This window comes from Triturus cristatus, chromosome 4_1, assembly GCF_964204655.1.
Source record: "Triturus cristatus chromosome 4_1, aTriCri1.1, whole genome shotgun sequence".
Classification (NCBI taxonomy): domain Eukaryota; kingdom Metazoa; phylum Chordata; class Amphibia; order Caudata; family Salamandridae; genus Triturus; species Triturus cristatus.
In genome coordinates this window covers 888,372,565-888,396,121 of record NC_140585.1, presented here as the reverse complement: position 1 = coordinate 888,396,121, position 23,557 = coordinate 888,372,565, and the positions used below count along the sequence as shown (strand labels likewise).

Sequence of the window (23,557 nt, the reverse complement as noted above, 5' to 3'; positions counted from 1 at the left end):
GGTGGCACAGCTGCGGACATATCTGGACCAGCTGAAGGATCAGCCCAGGTTTCCATTATGAATACTATGTCAAACTGATGGGAGTCCAAGAATTCAGAAAATTCAAAGCTACGCTTTACCAGCAACCTGGCATTTACCAGTGCACAAGTGGCTTTAGAGCCCCTCAAAAGGAAATCATTTACTTGGCCACAGTTATCAAGTCTTGGAGCCAGTAAACGGCCTGCATGCTAAGGTTTGGAATATTAAAACTGCATTTCTGAAAAGAGAACTGACAACTATCAGTGACAAGGCATGGATTTAACAAAGAGCAAGCAGAATCTTTACCTGACACATTGTAAGCTAGGAGGTCCTCCCTGGAGCAGCTCATGCATTTTTGAAGCTTGGGGAAAAACAACCAGAGGCACAGGCGCTAGGCACGGTCCGGGCGCAGACGGGCTTGCCTCAGGCGCACCCTCTGCGCGAATGCTCTGTGAGGTTGATTAAGTAGCCCATCATAGATGAGGAGCATTTCTGGGGGCATGTTCCAACCACGGCGCTTTCAGCCAGCGCAAGGGATATTAAAAATAGGTGAGTAAAATAAATGATGAACTGGGTTCCAACAACCCACCTCTCTAGCCTCAGGCTCCCCTGAGGTAATACAGTACTGGTAACGAAAGTTAAGGCAAACAAAGGGTGAGAATGATCGACGCAGAAAATTATTTAAAAAGGACTGAGCCGAGGAGGAGGAGCCTAGCGCGCATCCAAGATGGTCGCGTGAGCACAGGGCTCCCCGGACCCTCGCTGCTCCTCGGAATTTATCCTGAAATTATCCTGACTTGGCTGACGGAATCTGGAAGGCGAATTCTGGCTGAACGTTGACCTTCTTTCAGAAACCGAATCGGACCTGGGAATCCTGATCTACGGTGGTTGGAACTTTCGAGGCCCAATCGATGGCTGTGCCCGGTGCGAGGGTGACCTGTGGAGCCGGGGTGTAATTGAACAACAGCGGCAGCGGATCTGTGCCAGTGGCCGCTCCATTACTTTCGGTTTCACTTTTGGATCCCTGAGGGGCTGGAGATCGTAACTGATTGGAGCGGCTGGGTGTATATCTCTGCTGGATGCCCTTGTCTCCGCTTGCCCCCAGTGTGCCCGTGGACTTTGGTTTCCTCGCCCGGCCGTATCACGGTATCTGGTGCGGCTTCTGACTGAGTGGCCGGTGCCCCCTTGACGCTGGGCCGGTGGTCCCCGTTGGTGAGCGTGGTTCTCATGGGTGGCAGGGGGGGCCCCGAGGGGCGTAAGACTAAGACATCCCTCCGCGGGGGTCCGGTCCAGACGAACAACATGGACCGCTATACTCAAGGAAGAGGGTCCCCTGGAGCGGCTGGAGCCCCCTCGGACGAAGCTGGTGGTGGCCCGTCCATGCCCTCGGATCCGTCCCTGCAGGACATTATGGGCGCCATTAACGGCATCAAGGAGACTATTGTTACGCAATACGAGGCCTTGGCCCGTAAAATCGACACGGTGGCTGTTGATGTCGCACTGATTCGGGCGGATCTCTCCAAGACCAACGAGAGGGTTCAATCGCTTGACGTGCGGACGTCCACCCTGGTTGCGGATGTGTCGGACCAGCGGGCCACTCTCGGCGACCTCAAGTCGGCCAACGATCTGATGGCCCGGCGGCTGGAGGACTTTGAGGGACGGGCCCGCCGCAATAACATCCGCGTCATAGGCGTCCCGGAGACCTCCGACAACCACCCGGTGGATCTCCTGGTGGAGGAGCTCATCCTCGAGCATCTTGCCCCCGCCGGCCTGAGTAAGTTCTTTGCCGTGGAGCGGGCCCATCGAGATCCGGGCGGTCGGCCGCGGCCGGGGGCCCCCCCGAGGCCCATTGTTGCCAAACTTTTCTACTACAGAGACCGAGATGTGATTTTGCAGGCCTCGCGGGCCCATGGCCCGGTCCGCCATGAGAATGCGTCTATTAACTTTTTCCCGGACTTCACCCAACTTGTCCAGAAACAGAGGATGGGCTTCCAGGGGGTAAAGCGTCGCCTCCGCGACCTGGGTCTCAAGTACTCCATGCTTTTTCCCGCTAGGCTCCGAGTGGAGCACGAAGATCGGACAACCTTTTTTGACTCTCCCGCAACTGTGAGTGACTGGCTTGACTCGCTGCCGGGCCGCGGGGACCGGCCTGGGCCCTCTGCTGGTACCGAGGGTGGCGGGTCTCCCTCGGAGTGACTTTGGTCCTTGACTTTGCCATTTTGTACTGTTCGGCTGGGTTCAACTTCTCTTTTGCATTTTGTTTCATTATGATCTATGCGGGGGGCGGTTGGGGACGGGTCCCTCTCCTCCTCCGGGGTCTTTCCGTAGAATGGGGTTTATGGGGCGACAGGCACACTGCAAGTTGGGGTGGTTTTTTGGGTCGCAGGGGTGCAGGGTGGGGGGAGTTGGCAGTTGGGGGGGGTTGGGGGGTTTTGATTTGTGTGTTTTGTTTTTAATGCGAGGTCTTTGTTCTGTTCCAGTCTTGGGCGTTGCGCTATCTGCTGGGGGACCCTTGATCGATTGGAGGGGATGGGGGGGTACGGGTTGAGGTTGATGTCATGGAACGTCAATGGATTGGGGGACCGTATCAAACGGGGTGTTGTGCTGCAGTATTTGCGACGTATGTCTCCTGATGTGGTGTTTTTACAGGAGACGCATCTGGTGGGTAACGTTTGTCATGCCATGAACAGGGGGGGGTACCGACTCGTTGCCCATTCTGGTTTCACCACTGGCTCTAGAGGGGTTGGCATTCTCCTGCGCTCTTCACTTCCGCTGGAGATCACCAGGGTAGTCCCGGACGATAGAGGGCGCTATGTGGCTTTGACTGGGCGGTGGGAGGGGCAGTCCCTCTCCTTGGTCTCTGTCTATGTTCCCCCGGGTCTCCAGAACTCCACCTTTTCGGACTTGGGTCGAATGCTGCTTGAGCTTCCTGACAGTCTTCTGCTTATGGGTGGGGATTTCAATTCGGTGGTCTCGGGCGACCGGGATCGCCACCCGCCCAGGACCCTCCCTGCTGCGCAGGCGTGGCTTGGCGGATTCTTGGAAACCTTCGGTCTGGTCGATTGCTGGAGGTTAATGCATCCTACACAGTGTCAGTACACTTTTCACTCTGGGGCGCATGGGAGTCTCTCCAGATTGGATTACTTTCTTATGCCCGCGTCCCAGACTGCCCGGATTCGAGAGGTTAAGCATCTGGCCCGGGGTATTTCTGATCATTCCCCACTGTGGTTGCTTTTTGACACTGGGACGCGGTCTGCTGGGCGGATCGCTCCTATTAACCCTTGGTACCTGCGGAACCCCACGATCCGCTATAGTCTGGTCAAGTCGATTGACCAATACTTCCTTGAGAATGATGGGTCGGTGATGTCCGCAGTGTCCCTGTGGGAAGCTTTTAAGGCAGTACTCCGTGGGCAGGCCCTATCCCAGATTGTGGCGGCTAAGAAGGTTAAGATGGAGGCGGTGGTGAAGCTGGAGACCGACATCTTGGGGTTGGAGGCGGCCTTGGAGACGGGTGTCACTCCGGATGGGCTACATGCCCTCAGCCTGAAGCAGTTCGAGTATAAGTCCCTTGTCACTGACGCTGCCCGGACCATGTATAGGGAGCAGCAGGGTAGGTTGTATGATGCTGGAGACAAGGCTGGTAAATTGATTGCTTGGCTGGATAGGAAGGAGAGAGTGAATCGTGTGGTCCCAGAGCTCCGGGTTGCGGATGGAGTGTGTGTGACTGAGCCTGGCGAGATTGTGGAGTGCTTTGCTGACCACCTCCGGACGGTGTATTCCCCGGTGTCTGACAGGGATGAAGACGACTCTCGTCTTCTACTACGGGATATTGTCCTGCCCGGCTTATCCGTCGAGGACCGTGAGCGGTTGGATGCCCCCTTGGCCGTTGATGAGATTGCTACCGCGATTGGCTCCCTTCGCTCGGGCAAAGCCATGGGCCCCAATGGCCTGCCGATCGAGCTATACAAACTACGCCCGGATAAAATCGCGCCCTTCCTCTGTCGTATGTTTCAGGAGTCGAACGAGAGGGGTTCCCTTCCCGCCGACCAGCGCCTGGCGACTATAGTCGTGATTCCTAAGGAGGGTAAACCACGTGACCGCTGTGCTTCATATAGGCCTATCTCCCTCTTAAACGCAGAACCTAAATTCCTGGCTAAAGTCCTCGCCAACCGCTTGCTGAGCGTTATCTGTGATCTGATTCATCCGGATCAATGCGGCTTCATCCCCCATCGTAATACCGCTCTTAATCTGCGGCGTCTGCACGGCGTCCTAGCTAGGGCGAAATACTTTTCTGAACCAGCCGTATTGGTTTCCTTGGACGCCACCATGGCCTTTGATACCATCGAGTGGCCATTCCTCTGGGCGGTCTTGGAGAAGTTTGGCTTTGGGGAGGGATTTCTTAGCTGGGTGAAGCTTCTTTATGCCGGACCAATGGCTCAGGTGGTTGTCAATGGGCGGGCTTCCCGGCCTTTTGCTCTCAGGAGGGGCACTAGGCAGGGGTGCCCGTTGTCCCCTCTGCTTTTTGCTCTTGCCTTGGAACCGCTCGCCGCCTGGCTCCGCTGGGAGCCCTCTATCAGAGGGATCCGGTGGGCCCCGGGCTTCGAGGATCGGGTCTCGCTGTACGCGGATGATATTCTTCTGTACCTCACCTCGCCGCGACAGTCGCTTAATGTTCTCTTTGATGTCCTCACCTCCTTTGGGAAAAACTCGGGTTTGATAATTAACTGGTCCAAATCTTGCGTGTACCCTATCTCTGGTGGCCCTCCCATTTTGCCGCCTCTACTTCCTATCCAAACGTCCTCATCCGGCTTTAAGTACCTGGGGGTATATGTTTCGTTGGACCCGGCGGTCCGCTATGAGCAGAACCTCCTGTCTCCACTCCGACGTTTGAGGGTGGATACGGCTCGTTGGTGTAGGTTGCCCCTGTCTCCGCTTGGTCGCGCGGCCCTGTTTAAAATGATGTCCCTTCCCAGATTTCTTTACGCACTTCAGAACTCCTTTGATGTCATTCCGGTGGCCTACTTTCGGGAGGTGGAGAGTCTGCAGAGGAGACTGGTCTGGGACGGGCGGGCGCGTATCGCTCTGGCAAAGCTTACTCTCCCCTGGTACGACGGGGGCATTGCGCTTCCTGACATTAGACGGTATTACTGGGCCTCCCAACTGTCGGCAATTAACCATGCCACGTATGCTCCTGGTCTGAACCCGGCGTATGAGATGGATAAATTCCTGCTTCCCGGCGGTAATTATAACAGAGCGCTTTACTCCCGATCTGCTGGTAGGACCCTCACGGGCCCTACCAAGATTGCGGTACGGGTGTGGAAGGCGGCGAATGTAGCGATGGGCTGGAGTGAGCGTTTAACGTGTGCTACTCCCTTGTTTGCCTCAGACCGCCTGGGGAGCCTTTGGACGACGAAAGGCTTTGAGCACTGGGACACGATCGGCATTAGCAGAGTGGGGGACCTGTGGGTTAAAGGCGCGGTCAAGACCTTCGCGGCGCTCCGGAGCGAGTATGAGCTTAGTGAGAGGGAGTTTTTTCGCTACGCCCAGGTTCGGCATGCCCTGCTCTCGGTTTTTGGGGAAGGGTCCACGGTCCCTGTTTCTTCGCCCCTCGAGGACCGCATACTCGACGGTCACGTTCCCGATAGTACTATCTCTTTGATCTATAAAAAATTGCTAAATAATCGGGCTGACCTCTTGGTGCGTGTACGGGAGGCATGGACGGGGGATGGGGTTGAGTTGGACGACGAGGACTGGCAGTCCGCGCTGTCATCTCCTAAGGAGGTTGCCATCCCGGCCCGTCTCCGCTTGGTCCAGCTTAAGATCCTCCATCGCGTTTACGTGACGGGTCCCCGATTGGTCTCGATGGGGTTTTCTGAGGACGGGCTCTGTAAGCGTGGCTGTGGGCACAGTGCCACCTTTCTCCACATCCTGTGGGAGTGCCGCGAGGTGGTGGAATACTGGCGTCAGGTGCATGAGGTTATGAGGCGAGTCACCGGGGTCACGCTGTTGCCGGAGGTGCGTCGTTGTGTTCTGAATGTGTGGGAACCCAATGACTATAACGCAGCCCAGACTCGGTGGGCGGCCCTGGGGAACATGATAGCAAAGAGGGACATAGCGCAGCTTTGGGGTTCGCAGCGGCCCCCCACCGTGTCTGTCTGGAAGGAGAACATGGACTGGTGCATGTTCAGGGAAAAGACTGTGTATGTGGCTCGTGGTAAACCCGGGGCTTGGAACAGAATTTGGGGGCAGTGGAATGTGTATCGTGGAAGTATTTGTGCTCTCCCCCTGGTGGAAACGTCTGATGTAGCCTTGTCCCCCTGATCCTTGATGGTTCCTTACTTATCTGGCACATCTGAGTATAGATTTGGTATTCCCGTTTCTCCCCCCCCCCCTACCTCTTTGTTTCCCTTCTTCTTGACTGCCATCGGGTGGTCGTATATGGAAGCGCCCCTGCTGTGGCCCGACGCCCATCTTATGTTTTCTTGCCTTGCTTTTGTTTTAAGTTGTTATTTATGTTACAAGGGTGTATCCTGATTTCCTTTATGTGCAGTCTGCTTTTCTGTAGGGTGCGGAGCCCCGGTGGGCCAGTCATTGTGATTGCACTGTTTGATCTTTTACCTACTAGCGGCCTGCCCTGGTGGTTGTAGGCCCGTGCTTGTAACCTTCTTTCTGCACAATAAAAATTTTAAAATAAATAAATAAATAAATAAATAAAAAGGACTGAGCCCTGTGCAAGATGGTGCCCATGGGAAAGGAGCCGGGCACCACCAAAATGGCACAAGCGTGCCTACAAGGAACCGAAAATGGGCAGCACATGAGAAAGTTGCTATACTAGATTTATTTTGTCTGAAACATATGTTTCATTGACTGAGACATTGTCAGTGGAGTAGCAACCACTTAGATTCCCAATTTTTTCAGAGTTCACCCAAACATAGCCTCATATAACACTGACCAGATGGTCAAGGTTATAGGAATTCTTGTGCCTTGGGTGTCGCTGTCCACTATAATGTTCACTATTTACAAGCATGTAAATACATTGTATTAGTCAATTCCTGTTGGTGAACAGAAGGATTTCTGTCTTGTTTCATGGGAGTTGTACGTAGGTGAGAGACATTCAGGCTAGATTTATCAATATTTCTCACAACGCAGTGCTTTGCATGGAAGGAAGAGGGAAAAAATTGCCATATTTACCAATATATGGCGTATCCCTGCTCACCGTCTTTGCTGGTGAGAAACTGCTGCCTAGTGCCAATCCAGGCACCCTTCTCCCATGATGCAAGGGTGCCTGTGTTGCAGGCAGGATTGTTTTTGTGCTGGAAGGGACACCTTCCTGCACAAAAACAATACATAGATGTATTTTCCTCTTTTGAAGTGTGCTGCAGGATGCAGCACACTTAGGAAGAGGAAACAATGAGGTGAAATAAAGAAATGCCTCCGCTTTGATGCTCCCCTGAGAAAGCATAGCATTTTGACGCATTCCCAGGTTTACTAGTCGTGAGAAATCTGGGACTGCACTAAACTCCATGGGTGGATGCATGGGAACACCCACTCTCCACACATGGAACACCTGTCAAGGGTAGTGTAACACAAGGCAGCAACCTGCGCTGCCTTGTGTTAATCCAGGCCTACCAGACAACACAAGGCTAGGCCTGGGTGGTGAACTCTGCTTCGTTCACAGAATTTGCGGAGTTTTTCGCACTCCACGTGACTCATCCATTGCAAGGGGGCATGATCTGTATTAAGAAAGAATGTTTGTCCATTCAGGTAATATCATAGGGATTCGACTGCCCATTTAATGGCCAGGGCTTCTTTCTTCATCACTGTATATTTATTTTCTCATGGGAATAGTTTTCTGCTAATGTATACTATAGGTCATTCTTTGCCAGTCCCATCAGTTTGTGGCAGACTGCCCAAGTCCTACGTCTAAGGCGTCTGTTTGGAGAACAAAGGGGCGGGGGAAATTGGGGCTCTAAAGCAAGTTTTCTGAGGTAAGGGAGTTCTGCAATATCCGAAATGCCTCCAATACCAGGGGAGATGGTTGCTTTAGACCTTGTTCTACTGCCCTAGATTTCTTTAGGAGGTCGGTTAAGGGGGCCGCCAGTTGTGAGAACCCAGGGATAAACCATCTATAGTTGCCAATTACCTTTACATAGGTCCAAAGTGCTTATATATCCAGCTTCCCCCAGCCTCTCTATCATTTCTTCAATACAGGGAAGGGCGTATGTATCGAATTTTGATATTTTGTTTATTTCTCGAAAATCAATACCAAATCGGATGGACCCGTCCAGTTTTGGCACTAGGATGATAGGCGGGATGCACTCGCTGACAGAGGGTTTAATGACCTCGATCAGTGGCATCGGTTGTACTTCTTTTTCAATTATCCCTCTATGGTCCTTGGGTATTCTATATGGCCTTAAGCGTACCTTCTCCCTTGGTTTAGTATTTATGGTATGCTGTAGGATGGTGGTTTTAGCCGGAAGAAGAGAGAATACCTCCTGGCGTGGTGTTAAGTGTTCTTTCAATTCCTGTTATAAGGCATCTGGGAGATCTGAATCAATACATTGAAAGAACAATGCATTTGTATCCCCCAAACCTTCAAACAGGGCAGGGAGTTGTCCCTCCCATTTCTTTAACAAATGTATGTGATAGAACTGGGACTCTTTCTTTTCAGCATTTATTTCAACCCGGTATGTAACGGGGTTTACTTTTTCTGTCACTGTGTACAGGCTTTGCCATTGACATAGACGTTTGTGCTCTGAGGATGGCAACATCGAGAGGACCTACTCCTCTTCAGAATAACTGCTCTATTTTGTATTTTTAACATAATACGTTTTCTGGATTTGTTAAGCCTGTTCTAGGTTCGTTCTCACTATTTCTCTTATCTGGTTTAGGTGCGATTAGCAATATATTCCAGGAGTGATTTTGTGTGGTCCTTTTACTGCTCTCAATCCTCCTTGGTAATGTCAGGTAGTGTGCGGGCTTTTTGAACATTACACCTGATAGCAGAAAGGGATAGGGATAGCATCTCCTTCCACTTCTGGGCCTCCGGATCCAACAGTTTCTTTAGGGTGTTTTTAAGGATGGCATTATACCTCTCTATGAGGCATCAGTCTGGGGATGGTAAGCAGCCGTGCATATTTGTTTAAAGCCCAGCTATTGACATACCTGTTTTATTATTCTGGAGACGAATGGGGTCACTTGATCAGTCGGCACTTCCTTCAGAAAAACAACCCTAGTAAACAACTCGATCATAGCCATTGATAACTGGGTCGTATTGGGATCGTGGAGGGCTACCACTTCAGGATATCAGGTGGCATAGTCCACCATAACAAAGACCTATCGAGATCTGCTGCCGGAGGGAAGTAGGGGTCCAATGATGTCTATTCCTATCCTAGAGAATGGCTCATCAATTACGGGAAGGAGAGCAAAGGAGCACTTAAATGTGTGGTATTTACTATTATTTTGGCAAATCAGGCATTCCCTACAGTATCTCTTTACCTGGTTGTAGATGCCCGGTCAATAGACCCTATCTAGTATAGTTATTTCTGTTTTTTCTGGGTTAAGGTGCCATCCTAGTAAATGGCTGTGGAACAGAAACAACACCTTGGGCCTTATTTAGATCTTGGCGGAGGGGAATATTTTGTCAGAAACGTGACGGAGATCCCGACTGCCGTATTACAATCCCATTACATCCTATGGAGATTGTAATATGGCGGATGGTATATCTGTCATGTTTGTGACGGAGTATTCCATCCGCCAAGATCTAAATAATACCCCTTATCTCTAAAGGATGTGGGTATCAGCAGTTGTCTAGGTTAGGTTCCCCCCCTTCCTATGTAGTAACCCCCAGATGAGTAAAGAATTGGGCACCTACTCTTTGAAGGTCCTCGTTCTTGGTAGATGTGTACTAGGCCTCTCTGAATAGGGGCTCTTCTAGTTGGGCAGCACAAAAGCTGCAGTCAGAACTCCACACAGAGTCTTCTGTGTTTTTTGGGGTAGGCCATTCACAGTCTTCTGCTTGGAAAAATGGGGCGCTTTTGCACCAGGAGTCACCGCCCTTTCATGTCTCCTTGACTAGGGTCTCCAGACTGGGATAGTCTGTCACTACAATGAGGGGTTCAGGTACCTAGGGTATAAGACCCACCCTTAGGGGTAAGATGGGGTCCTCATTGTGTTGGATGTAGATGTCAGTCATGGTGTATGTCTTCTTGTTCCTATGAACTCATTGGATGTTCTCCATTCGGGTAGGGTGGTTTGCTTCCCCTGGAATCAGTTGTGGTCATATGAAACTCCGACGGCATCTGGTATCTAATAATGCTGGGATGGGTTCTCCCTTCACTTTCATCAGACAGTGATAAGTTGGGTGATTTCCAGGAAAGTCATAATACAGTGATCTTGCCATGCTTACATCCACAAGTTCTACTTTCTGAGGATAATGGCGGGCGATTTGACCCATGCCCTCACAATGAAAACACTGCAGACCAGGAAGTAGGGGTCAGGGTGTGGGTCCAAGCGTCAATGTCACCATATCTGGTTTTCTGGCCACTGGGGGTTTGTGAGGTATCACAGGACCCTGGTTGAAGGCTCGCCAGCTCCTTCCTCTCATCTCTTCTGTAGTTCTTAGGCTCAATTATAAGCACTGGCAAACTCGAGAGTGCTTTCTAGAGTTACTTGACTGTGCTGACATACCCTTTTCTGAACGGTTGGGTGTAGGGAGGCTAATTTTTGTTCCAGATAGATTTTCTTAAGGATTTCCTTCTTAGTGACAGTTATTGGTCTATGCAATCTATCCATCATATCCTCCATCCTCTAGTAGAGGACTCTTGGAGTCTCCTGTGCCCCTGTTACAACTCTACTGCCCTTGAGTCAGGCATACTTGCCCTTAACTATAGTTAGGTAGGGTAGAGTACATATTTATATATACAGTACAGTTGTGTCTTGATGTTGCGTTCTAGCATGTGAACAGTGTGTACTGTGCAAACAGATGTAGAACACTGCGTATGTAAAGGATTATAGAACTATTCAAGCAAACTGTGTAAGTGAATTATGCAAAGCAACACATACTCTCTATTCCCTGTTTTTTGTGCCTTTCAAACTCATAAGGCGGTCAAATCTTTTATTTGTTTTTTGCATTATTTTCTTTATTGTTATTTATATATGGACTCCTGGTTTTAAACACGAGTTTACTATTGATGCACGTTTTTACCCACTAAAGGTCAAAACGTCCAGGGCTGCTGCACACGTTAACGAACATCCCGTCCTTTCCTCCACGTGTGAGTCGGCACGTGTCTAGCAGCCTATAAAGGACGGCGACGCAAAGAATCCCTGCTTGGCTCTGTGTTCGCAGGACTTACCTGATCTCCAGCGAAGACTCCGGCAGCTCCTCTCTGACAGCACTCTTCCATTCCTTACGGATTTCTGTCGGGTGGCCGCGAACCCTGCCTCTTGTTGTCTTGCGTCTCTGCCTGACTTCTGGGCTTGTCTTGGATCAGGCGGATTTCGAGTCTTCCGGTTTCCGGCTTCCAACAACCAAAAAGAACAATCCACAGAACTGTGAGTTTCTCTTCGATTTGATTCGCGTTTTGCTAGCGCTAAGATGCTTTCCCGCATCAGGTATTTATTTTTGCATTTTTGCATCGTTGGTTTGACTTCATAATATTTGCCAAATCGCAAGGAGGCAACGATCTTTGTCAAAACACAAAGATGTTGCAAGTCATTGAAGTTCAGCAAAGAAAGACATTTAAAAAAGAACGTTTGTGTTTACGCTGAGGTACAGAAAAAACAAGTTTTCGAATATCATTGTGTTAATTGCATAACTAATATAATATTTTACAGTGCACATTCTAGAAAATAGTTATACTCAACGGAACTAACCCTAGCAGAAAGAAAGCTGATTATTAAGCACATAATGCTAGGTAATTGCTAAATGAATATTTAGAAGTTGTATAAATGCAAATGGATGATATATTTGTTATTTAAAGAAAAGTAACTTGTGATCGCTGTACTTCTTCACAGACGGTTCACATGAAGAATCCTGAAAAACACATTCAGCCCTAGAAAAAGCCCTATCAGAACCTTGCCCTGAATCCAGAGAATTTCACCCTGTGTCCAGGGGAGAGAGAGAGAGACAAGTGTCAGAATGGTTCATTCTTTCTCTTTTTCTTTCTCCTCCCAATCCCTTTCCCCCTGGGGCCCTTCACAGCTCAATGTTGTTTAATAGGCATTGAAGCTGAGAAAGGATTCAGGGGATATTGGGTCCAGTCATCTCTCTAAAGCAAAACCTGGAGTTCAGGTGAGTGGCTCCTGACAGTAGGCCAAGCCACAAAATCTACTTTCCTTTTCTTTTGGGAGATATGGACCAAGAGGACATAGATGTGCATGATATGACCCAGGCTCTAGCAACTGACATTGCAGAGGGTCAGGATATTAATCATCTTGTGCACAATTTGCAATTAGAAATGAGCAAGTTACGTGAAGAAAATAATGAGTTGTGCAGAGAATTAGTACATTTTAAGTCAAGGGGAGATCCATGGGATACCTCATCTAATAAGTTCGGTAAAGAACTGTTTGATTTAGGTACCCGTAGTAAGGATTTTGCTTCACCTCCTAGTGTTGACACTTCAAGACCCCTGCAAGTAACGGTAGGAGTGCCTTCTCCAGTTCCTCTAGCCTTGTCAGAACGTTTCACAGGAGATAGCTCCAAGTTCGCAGTATTTATCGGTCAATGCCAGTTGCAATTGTTGTGCAAACCACAGTAATTTCCCATAGATGCAACTAAAGTTGTCTTTGTTTTGTCATACCTTGGTGGCATGGCAGCAAACTGGTCCATTCTGTTAATTGATAACATTGACTTAATTCTGTACAATTGGTCAGCTTTTAAGACCGCCATGACTCGCTTGTTTGCTAGACCTGTTTTTGTTCAAGCAAGCGATAACAAATTGCTACATTTAAAACAAGGTACTAAGGACTTGTTGACTTATGTCACCACTTTTAACACACTTCTGACTCAAACAAAATGGCCTGAAGAAAAAAGAACCTCTCTCTTTTATTGTGGATCACGAAACGATTTAAAAGATGCACTTTCCCATATAGTGGATTTACCAGATGACTACCCCGACTTTGTGGACTTAGTAGTTAAATCAGATCATAGACTGTGGGAACATAAAGGGGAACGACCAAGATCTGATATTAAGGTGATTCAAATAAACAGAACCAAAAGAACAAGAGACTAAGGTGTCCGACGTAGATCCCATGCAAAGGTGGGGTTAAGGGTCAACTAACACCTGAGGAAAAAGAACGAGAATGTAAATTAAATTTATGTCTGTACTGTGGCAAAGCCAATCACTTTGCCCATGACTGTCCTACAAGACCAAAACTCAAGAAGATCGCTATTACCTCAAATCCAACTGATGTAGCCCAGGAAAACTAGCACTCTCGACTAGAATGCAGATCGTTGAGTCGAGAGAAGCTATACCCCAGATCTCCCAATATTTGGCAAATACCGTGGCACGGATCCCTCGCCATTTCACGATTCAGGTTATCCTTTTATCGACTGCGCATATTACCAATGTTGATTGATTCCAGTGCAACTGGAAACTTTTTGGATCTTTGTTTAGCCAATCCATTAGGAATTACTAAAGTATTGAAAGATGAACCAGACCCTGTATGGGCAGTCAATAGGTCTGCATTGTCATTGGGTCTCATAACATACTAGGCTATTCCTCTCTCATTGGTTTGTTCTAAAGGTCATACAGAACAGTTGGCCTTCGACCTCATAGATACCCCGACTTATGGTGTGATTTTTGGGGTGCCTTGGTTAACTACTCACAACCCCAAAATTGACTCTGAACATAGAACAATCACTTTAGATGCCATGTATTGGCGCACCCATTGTTATCAAGAGACAAAAGCAGAGTGAGTTGCTCCTCTACATTGTGAAGTTGCTTCCTATTCCCTAACACTTATTCCTCCACAGTACCAAGAATTGGAAGGAGGAAGGCAAGATGGCCGGGTGGACGTGATTCACTCCGGCTCCGAATCCATGCCCTCGTCCTACTTCTAAAATCCACATCAGAGATTGCCCAAAATTTCCCTGAGGCAGATTAAGTGGCTGCGAACACGGGGATGGCACGTTTGAGGCCCATTCAGTGGCGGAAGCCGAGTTTTTTGTCTCCGGAGTGGCCTCGGAGGGTCGACGTCCGAGCCTTGCAAAATGGGGGCATCCCCGAATGAGATGCTGACACCAGAATTCGCTGGGGGGAGCTGAGAGGTCCTGGAGCTCCTGACCCCCCCTTGCAACTGCCGTAGGAAAACCCTGAAGAGCGGGTCAATGTGCAGAGTGGCGACGCTTTGATACCCTCGATCCCCGTGGATGGCGACATCGAGGAGGCTCCCGAGCACCATAACACATACCTGAAGGTGAGGAGGAGGCGGCCTGAGTCAAGAGTGAGAGGACGGGCGGAGCGGGAGAAGCGGCATCTCGGACACCAAATAACCGGCCGGACGGGATATTGCTCCCGTGGTGCCTGGCATGGCGATGCCCGACTTCAAAATGGCGGCCGCCCTCTTGATGGCTGGGACCTTCTTGCAGCAGATCCCCTAAGAGTGCCCAAAACACCGCAACAAAAAAGGAGAACACTCTGCAGGAGGCAACTACGGGGGTGGCGGCCTTTGGCAGCTCAGAGAGCGCCCCTTAGGAATAACGCAAACTTTGCCTGACCCTGTCAGGCGGACTTGGGCTTTGAAGGCGGCCTCATGTCTGAGCATCGAACCGGGCAGGTTGCTTCTGTTCGGTGCTGGGGGTCGGGCCACGGCGCACAGTCACGCCCAGGAGCTCCGGTGTTTTTGATCTTCTCGCAGTAGACCATCCAGGCAACTGCAGGCTCCCTTGCTCAAGATGGCCGAAATGAGAGGAGCTGCGTCCGGGAGCTCCCTGGCAAGGGATTACCTTCCCGGCTCTAATCTCCTGAGTTCTACCCCCTCCTTGAACCTTTGGACTCTCCTGAGGTTGTATGGACGGTGGCCCTTCAACTCTCCAATTACCGCGATTTTGGTTCATGATCTTCTGATGGACCGTGAATTTTGCTGACCTTGGAGCCCGAACAATCATGGCCGCTGCCCGGTGGAGCTGTTTTATCAGCTATAGAGGAGATTAGGCTCTGGTTCACCCCCTCAGCCATCACCTACCCAACCGGACATTGGACATGGTTTCCCTTGACTCTCCACTGTGTCTCCTTTCCTCCCCCGCCCTCGGACAAATCCATCCCCTGAAGTACTTTCCCCCTTGCCGGTCTGCCCGACCTGATCTGCTTTCCCTACTCCTTTGTACCTCTCCCTTCTTTGCCCCTCTGGACATGTGTCTTGGTTATGCTATGTGCTAGTAACTTATGTTATTGTGTAATACTGTTAGTTTTCCCTATGTTATACTTGGCTCCTGTTAACTGTTATAACTTTGTAACTTCTAATACGCTGATCCTCATGTAAAGCGCTCTGATACCTCCGGGTCTAGCCAGCACTATATAAAACTTTGCAAATAAATAAAATAAATAAATGAAAAATAAGAATTGAAGGATGTGTTTGACACCATAAAAGCTACCACATTACCGCCTCATAGAACCTATCATTGCCGCATAGACCTCATCCCTGGGGCTCCACTGCCCAGTACTGGAGTATATGCACTCGCAGAGACAGAATATTTACAACAATATCTGGATGAACCTCTGGCGATAGGTTTTATTAGACATTCTACCTCACCAGTGTCCTCTCCCCTTTTCTTTTTCCCAAAATGGGGCAGAGATTTAAGAGCATGCATTGACTACCATGGCCTTAATAAGGCAACCATTAAGAACAAATATCCATTCAACAATTTACACTAAACTTGATCTCCGGGGAGCATACCATCTTATACGAGTCAAGGAGGGTGACAAGTGGAAGATGGCCTTTCAAACAAAATTTGGCTTGTTTGAATACACCGACATGCCCTTTGCCTGCTTTTCAATATTTTATTAATGAGGTATTGCAAGACTTTTTGGAAATGTGTGTGGTTGTCTACATCAATGACATTCTCATTTATTCAAAAAATGAAGAAGAACTTGTGGAACAGGTACGAGCTGTTCTCCAACGAATGTGTGAATATCAGTTATTTGCCAAACTAGATAAATGTACATTTCATGCCCACACAGTTGATTTCCTGGGATATCGTTTATCTCCAAATGGTATATCCATGGATCCAACTAAAGTGGAAGCAGTGTTGGCCAGAACACACCAATCTAAAAAAAATCCAATGTGTGTTGGGTTTTGCAAATTTCTATAGAAGATATATTGAGAACTTTTCCGATAGTGTGGCCCCAATCACTTTTCGATTGTGCAAAGGCCAACCTTTTGCACGGACAAAAGCTGCCTCCCAAGCCTTCCAGGTCCTAAAAGAAAAATTCACATAATCTCCAGTGTTAACACTTACTGATCCAGACCAACCATTTTTTGTTGAGACAGATGATTCACAGGTTGCTATTGAAGGGGTTCTATCTCAAAGACACCCAGACGACGGTCACTTGCATCCAAAAGGCTTTTACTCAAAGAAGTTGCTCCCAACTGAACAAAATTATACAGTTGCAGAGAGGGAGCTCCTTGCCATCAAACTAGTCTTTGAAGAATGGTGACACCATCTTATGGGCGCGAACATCCAGTAACTATCTTCACTGATCATAAATATGTACAAGTCTTTGGGTCAGTAAAAGCATTAACACCACGGCAAAAGAGATGGCTTAATTTCTTTAGCACCTATGATTTTGTGATCACATATCGTCCAGGAATGAAACTGATATTTTATCTCAATTAGGTTATAGGTCCAAAAGTACAGAAACGGTACATATGAACATCATTCCTCCAGAAAAAAATAGTAGCCGTAACCACCATTGAAACTGACTTTTTATCTACTCTATGATCACAAAGCCAGTACATAAATATACAGCAATGGCTCACTTGACCTAATCATGCCATTCATGATGGAGTGTTCTATCACGATTCCTGTATATTACTACCTACTCTAGAATTAAGATAACAGGTCCTGGGATGGGCACATGACACGTCTTTAGTAGGACATCAAAGCATTCACAAAACATTGGCTAACATTAAGAAACAGTTTTGATGGCAATCTATAAGTCAAGACGTAAAAGATTATGTGGCCAAATGCCCTGTCTATGCACATCAAAAATCAGCCCATCATGCACCTGCAGGACTTTTACAGCCTCTTCCAGTACCACCCAGTCCTCGGCATACTGTTAGTGTTGATTTTATAACAAACCTACCACCAGTAAAAGGTTACACTACAATACTAGTGATAGTGGACTTATTGTAAAAAATGGCTCATTTTGTTCTATTACCCAAATTACCTACAGCAGCTGAATTCAGCGATATCTTCCTGAGACATTTTATATCCTTACACAGCTTACCCTCCAAGATAATCTCAGACCGTGATAGTCAATTCACCTCTCGATTTTGGAAAGCTTTATGTGAGACATTAGGAATTGAAGTTGCCCTGTACTGTGCTTATCACCCAGAGCCTGACGGTCAAACAGAAAGGGTCAACCAAGCTTTAAAGCAGATACTTTGCTGCCTTTTAGCTACAGTCACTAGAGAATGGGGCAAAGCCTTGCCAATCACTGAATTTGTGTACAATAATAGTGTGCATGCAGGCATTCATTGCATCCCGTTCCATTTCCTCACGGAATGTCATCCAAGATCCATACCAATTGTCTTACCAACTTATTTAGTTACAGCAGTTACTGTACATTTACGACATTTACTTGATATTCAGACACAATCGGAAATAGCACTACAGAAATATTAATAATCAATTAAACTAACAGCAGATACTAAACGAGAACCCGCTCCTTATTACATACCTGGAGATTTAGTATGGTTATCGACCAAAAATCTTCAAGTAGAAGGATCATGTGAACTTATTCCCAGATACATAGGTCGTTTAGTAAATCCAGTCTCTGTAAAATTAGATTTACCTGTTGAATACCCTATCCACCCAGTGTTTCATGTATCATTGATAAAACCCTACCACCCAGGTAGACGTCATGACATACCCCCTCCTCCCATACCAATAAATGGACATTTAGAATACGAAGTACAACGTATTCTGGACCCAAAAGGAGTGCGAGGGCGTTTAGACTATTTGTTCTCATGGAAAGGGTCTGATGGTTCAGACAATTCTTGGGAACCAGCTTCCCATGTACACGCCTCTTGGTTGGTGCGACGGTTCCATGCACGTCATACGGACAAACTACGCCCGGTAGGGCGTTCTTTGGGAGGGGCGACTGTTAAAACTCTACTGCCCTTGAGTCAGGCACACTTGCCCTTAGGTATAGTTAAGTAGGGTAGGGTACATATTTATACATACAGTACAGTTGTGTCTTGATATACATGTTGCGTTCTAGCATGGGAACAAGTGTGTATTGTTCAAACAGAAGTAGTACACTGCTTATGGCAATGGTTATGGAACTATTCAAGCAAACTGTGTAAGTGAATTATGCAAAGCAACACAAACTCTTTATTCCCTGTTTTGTTGTGCTTTTCAAACACATAATCTATCCAAAAATGGGGGGGGGTTGGTCCTACTGCGGTCAGGAAGAACCTTTTAAACAATAAACAGAACAAGTACCTGACCTGCTATTCAGTAGTGCTGTTTTAAGAATAAAATAGTCTCAGACCTTTATCTCATTTTAATGGTCTAGCGCAATTTAATTACATTTTTTTCAGGTTGAAACCATTCATATCAATTGAAGCAATTAGAGACCATGTCTCCTCAAAAGATACAGCGTGTTATCACAATTCTAGTCAATGTTTAACATATATACACAAAACATACCAAATGTAAACACAAACATTATGAAAACAAAACTTGTGAACCAGTCATATGAATTCATACCATAACGGCCACTTGTGGGTACCGTATGTCCATTCTAAGACGTGGGCGGATTCGCAGGGGAGGTACGTCTTCATTAAGGGTATTATCTACGAGGAACAAGTGGTGTTGGGTAGTGTCTATACCCCCCTCCATTATCCTGGTCATTGGTTGGGCGTCTTACGACACTGTGGGCGGAGGTACCAGATGGATTGGCAGTTGTGGGAGGCGATTGGAATGATGTGATGGATATGGTGTAGATAGATGGAGACGGGGAGGCCCGACTGCTGTTTGTCCTGCTACCAAACTAAGTTCCCTAGTGTCAGGTTTGGGCTGGGTTGATCCTTGGCGCCAGCTGCACAGGGAGGAACAGGGCTATACATATTTCTCAGCGGTACATGATTCATTTTCAAGACTGGACTATCTCTTCGTACCTTTAGGGGTAGTTGGCAGGGTGAGAGAGGCAGAAATTCTTCCAAGGGGTCTGTCTGATCACTCCCCGGTTGCGATAATGTTACAGCATGGCCCCTCAAAACCACCCTTTCAATGGCGCCTCTCCCCCTGGAATCTGCAGGATGAACAGTATAGAGACCATATAGGACAGGCTATTAAGCAATATTTAGAGTTTACTGTGGAATCGGTGGCAGCAGCTGAACCCCTTTGGGAGGCTATGACGTCGACTATACGAGGCGTGGATATCGCATACTGTACTGCAGAGCGTAGGACTAAGAAAGAGTCATTACTCAGGTCCGAGGTGCATATCAATGACCTTGTAAGGGTCAGTAGGGGGGAGGGAGGTGTCTCGGCACGTTGGCAGTTGCTAGTGGCGAGACAAACGCATGCAGACTTGTTGATGGATGAGGCCCGGCTGGCATGGTTGGCATCCCGTAGTAGGATTTATCAGTGGGGGGACAAGTCTTCTGCATCGCTTGTGCTAGGGAGCTCTGCGCTCCCTGGTCCTTCCTGAAATTTCGGGAATGGACGGGAGGACTCTTGGGGATCCCTCTGCCATCGCGGAGAGTTTAGCGCAGTACTATGCAGACCTTTATGCCCCGAAGGAGTCCCTACCGGCTGCTATCGTACACCGCTTCAGAGGACCTTCCGCCCCAGATACTATCTAATGTGGCCCGGGCGGAGCTGGATCTTCCGCTTACGGAAGAGGAGCTGGGCTCAGCTCTGGGTGACCTTAATTCTGGAAAAGCTCCAGGGCCTAATGGATACCCCTGCGAGTTCTTCAAGAGATACTTGACGAAATTGGGGCCCATCTCCTCCGGGTGGTGGGGGAGGCACGGGAACGCGGATGCCTCCCGCGGGACTGGAGGCATGCCGAGGTAGTTGTGTTTCACAAACCGGGCCGACCCCCAGACCAACATGCTTCCTATCGCCCCATTTCCTTACTGAATAGAGAGGCTAAAATTCTGGGCAATCGCCTCCAGTCCCACATTACTTCGCTGGTCCACCCGGATCAGGTCGGCTTTATGCCTCAGAGAGCGACGTAACATAATGTTTGTCGCGCACACATCGCCATCGCCACTATCCGGAGGCTGCATGTGCCAGCTGCCCTCGTGTTGGCAGACATGGATAGGGCATTTGATTCCCTCAGTTGGACGTACATCTTTGCCTTGCTTGATCGGCTGCGCGCGCTTCCTGTCCTATTTAAAGCTGCTATATACGGATCTTACGGCGTCAGTTCGCATCGCGGGGTCTGCCTCCTTCACCTTCCCTATTGGGTGGGTTACCCCACAGGGTTTCCCACTATTGCCATTCATGTTCGCCTTAGCTATGGAACCTCTGGAGGCCTGGGTCCGGATGGATGCGCAAGTGACAGGATTCGAATGGGCTCAGGGATTGCGGATTGCAACGCCCTATACGCCGATGATGTCTTATTTTTTTTGACGGATGTTAACAGAACAGGACCGAGACTGCTTTGCATCATGCACATTTTTGGGGAGTCGTCGGGTTTGTTTATGAACCCTGCAAATCCACTTTGTGGACCCTCAGAACACAGGTGGACCTGAGTGCGTGGGTATCGACAGTGCAGGTCACTGCGATGGGGGTAAAGTACCTGGGAGTTTTCCTATCGGACTCCCCGATTGTGTCTTGGGAACGTAACATCCTGCCGGTATGGGCGCTTGTGCGCGAAGAGCTGCAAGCCTGGTCTCATTTGTCCCTTTCTATATCTGGTCGCTCGGCCATCGTTAAGATGGTATCGCCACTGCAGCTGCTTTATCAGGTACAGAATTGTCTTTTCCCCATCCCCCCCTCGTGGTTTTGCCAGGTGAACTCGGCACTGGGGCAATTCTTGTGGGTGGGAAAGGCGCCCAGAGTGGCGCTGCGGACATGTTTCGATCGACATACTGTGGTGGCTTGGCCACCTCGGATGTCCAATCTTACTACATGGCCTCGCACTTAATGATTTTAAATGACTGGTGGTATGGGACAGGTCTGACCCTGCCTATGTGGTGGAACGGAGATGTATGGGGGCCGCTACTCTACACACTATTCTTTACTTGGCCTCGGTGCATAATGCCCTGCCGTCTGCCACTAGGGTGGTGTTCCAGGTGTGGAAGCAGGCCTTCCGGAAGATGGGGTGGTGGGACAGGTTGACAAAGGAGACTCCGCTTTGGTCCAATGGGAGATTGCCACAGCTAGCTGGTCTAGCGGGTTTCCGAGACTGGGACAATATTGGGATCTCTACCCTGGGGGATGTGATGTGTGGCACAGTTCACAAGTCCTTTCAAGACCTACAGCGAGAATATCAGATGCCAAAGACCCAATTCTACAAATACCTTCATTTCAGACATGCCGCCCTCCCTAGTGTCACGGGATTGTGGTCTCTCCCGGATTTCAGCCCCATTGAAGCTAAATTGTTTATGGGAGACCTACAAGACCACAAAATCTCCACGATCTACCAGTCTCTGGTGATGAACTGTACCACTTCACTTGATAAACTAAGGTTGGCTTGGGAGGAGGACCGTGGCCCTTTAGACGGAGAGGACTGGACGGAGGCACTAGCCTCCCCCCGGGAGGCTGCAATTGCAATGCTGCTCCAACTAATTCAATTTAATTACTTACACCGGGTACACTATATTAGAATCCAGTTGTTGAGGGCCGGCCTTGTCATGTTCCCACTCTGTCTCAGATGTGGTCAGGAGGGTGGTACTCTGTTTCATAGGGTCTGGCAATGTATGTCGATTGCGGAGTTTTGGCGCGGGTGTTGGCCTGCCTTGCGGAGGTTTTGAGGTGGGAGCTCCCCTATTCCCCTAAGTTAGTGCTGTTACATATAATGGAGGGTGTAGTGGGAAATATATAGAAGCGCCACTTGATGTTACTGGGATTCACATTAGCCAAACAGGACATTGCACGGAAATGGAAGGCAGAGTCCCCGCCCTCCTGTTCAGCATGAAAGAACAGTCTGGATTTTAGCATGGGTCTGGAGACTCCTATCTTTAGAGCACGGGGTGCCCTCAAAAGCATTTCAAGATCTGGAACCGTTGGGCGGACTTTAGAGGCCTATATTTGGAGCCCATTTCGGCTGGGGATGTTGCGACTGTGGGGCGGCTGGGGGGAGCTGTGGTTCAGGGGATCAGTGGTTAAACGGGATTTGCCATGGATGCAGTGGGTGAGGAGGAGACACTTGAGATGTAGTGCAGGGACAGTGACCCCCCAGGATATAGCGGCATGGATTAGCAAATTTAGCGGCACAAATATGGAAATTTAGCGGCACAAATATGGAAATTTAGCGGCAATTTTGCGGCATTTTAGTTTGCAGTTTTTCCTACAACAAACACAGATATCTTCGTTTTTTGAAGTATTTAACAACACGAAGCAATGTAGATTTGGTTTATTTACAATGTAGAGACTGTGTTTGGCTTCAAGGCTACATATATGTGATTAAAAAAAAAATTATGCCCCCCAGGGCCCGCCGCGTGCCTCGTGTGCCCAAAAAGAAAGCAACCTACACACTTACAGGTGACACGATCCTGCAATCGGATTAAGTTAAAATGGCGTCTTTGTCCAAATTCCATGTCAATGTCACTATGTGAATAACGAAATGATGATAGCTTATCAGAAATGTTCAGAAGCTTAGCAACATTCTAGTACTTTGAAATAGGCATGTATCTTGTGTATTTTTTTCTGGATGAATTTTACGATTGACATAATGCTCATTATTGTTACAGAATTTGTTGTGCTTCGGTGAGCATGGAGCAATTTTCACTGTAATTTTGATTCAGAAAAGATACATTTTCAATTTAAGCAGACCGAGTGCTCTGTCAGTTTTCAAATGGAATGAGATGCACGTGAGAAGAGAGTGCAGAAAAACGAATGCATGCCAGAAAGCCAATAACAAGCTGAGTGCAATATTCTCAACATGCTCTTTGTAGCCTTTGCATTTTACTGCTTTTTTTTCCTTTTTGTGAAAATCTGACAGACACGGTGTAAATTTCCTTTAAAAATGATCAAAGGTGTCACATTCATCAGCAGCGCTAGATAGGCAACCATGGCCTTTTCCACATGTTCAAATTCTCCAAATTAAAAACGCAGCTGCGGCGACAGATAACCGGACTCAAAGAGCCGGACTAAGGAAATATTCATAGTTTTTCTCGAAGGGTTTTTTTCCACGCT

At 48.3% G+C, this 23,557-nt stretch overlaps 1 protein-coding gene across 1 annotated transcript in view; it reads left to right on the top strand.

Moving 5' to 3' along the window:
- The first annotated feature begins 10,536 nt into the window (after nucleotides 1–10,536).
- Nucleotides 10,537–23,557, top strand: part of SMKR1 (small lysine rich protein 1) — a 226,884-nt gene continuing 213,863 nt past the window's right edge. Inside the window, exons 1-2 of the mRNA XM_085651173.1 lie at nucleotides 10,537–10,578; nucleotides 11,366–11,571. Of these exons, the coding sequence (XP_085507299.1) occupies nucleotides 10,537–10,578; nucleotides 11,366–11,571 (248 nt within the window). The remainder of the gene's footprint in view (nucleotides 10,579–11,365; nucleotides 11,572–23,557) is intronic.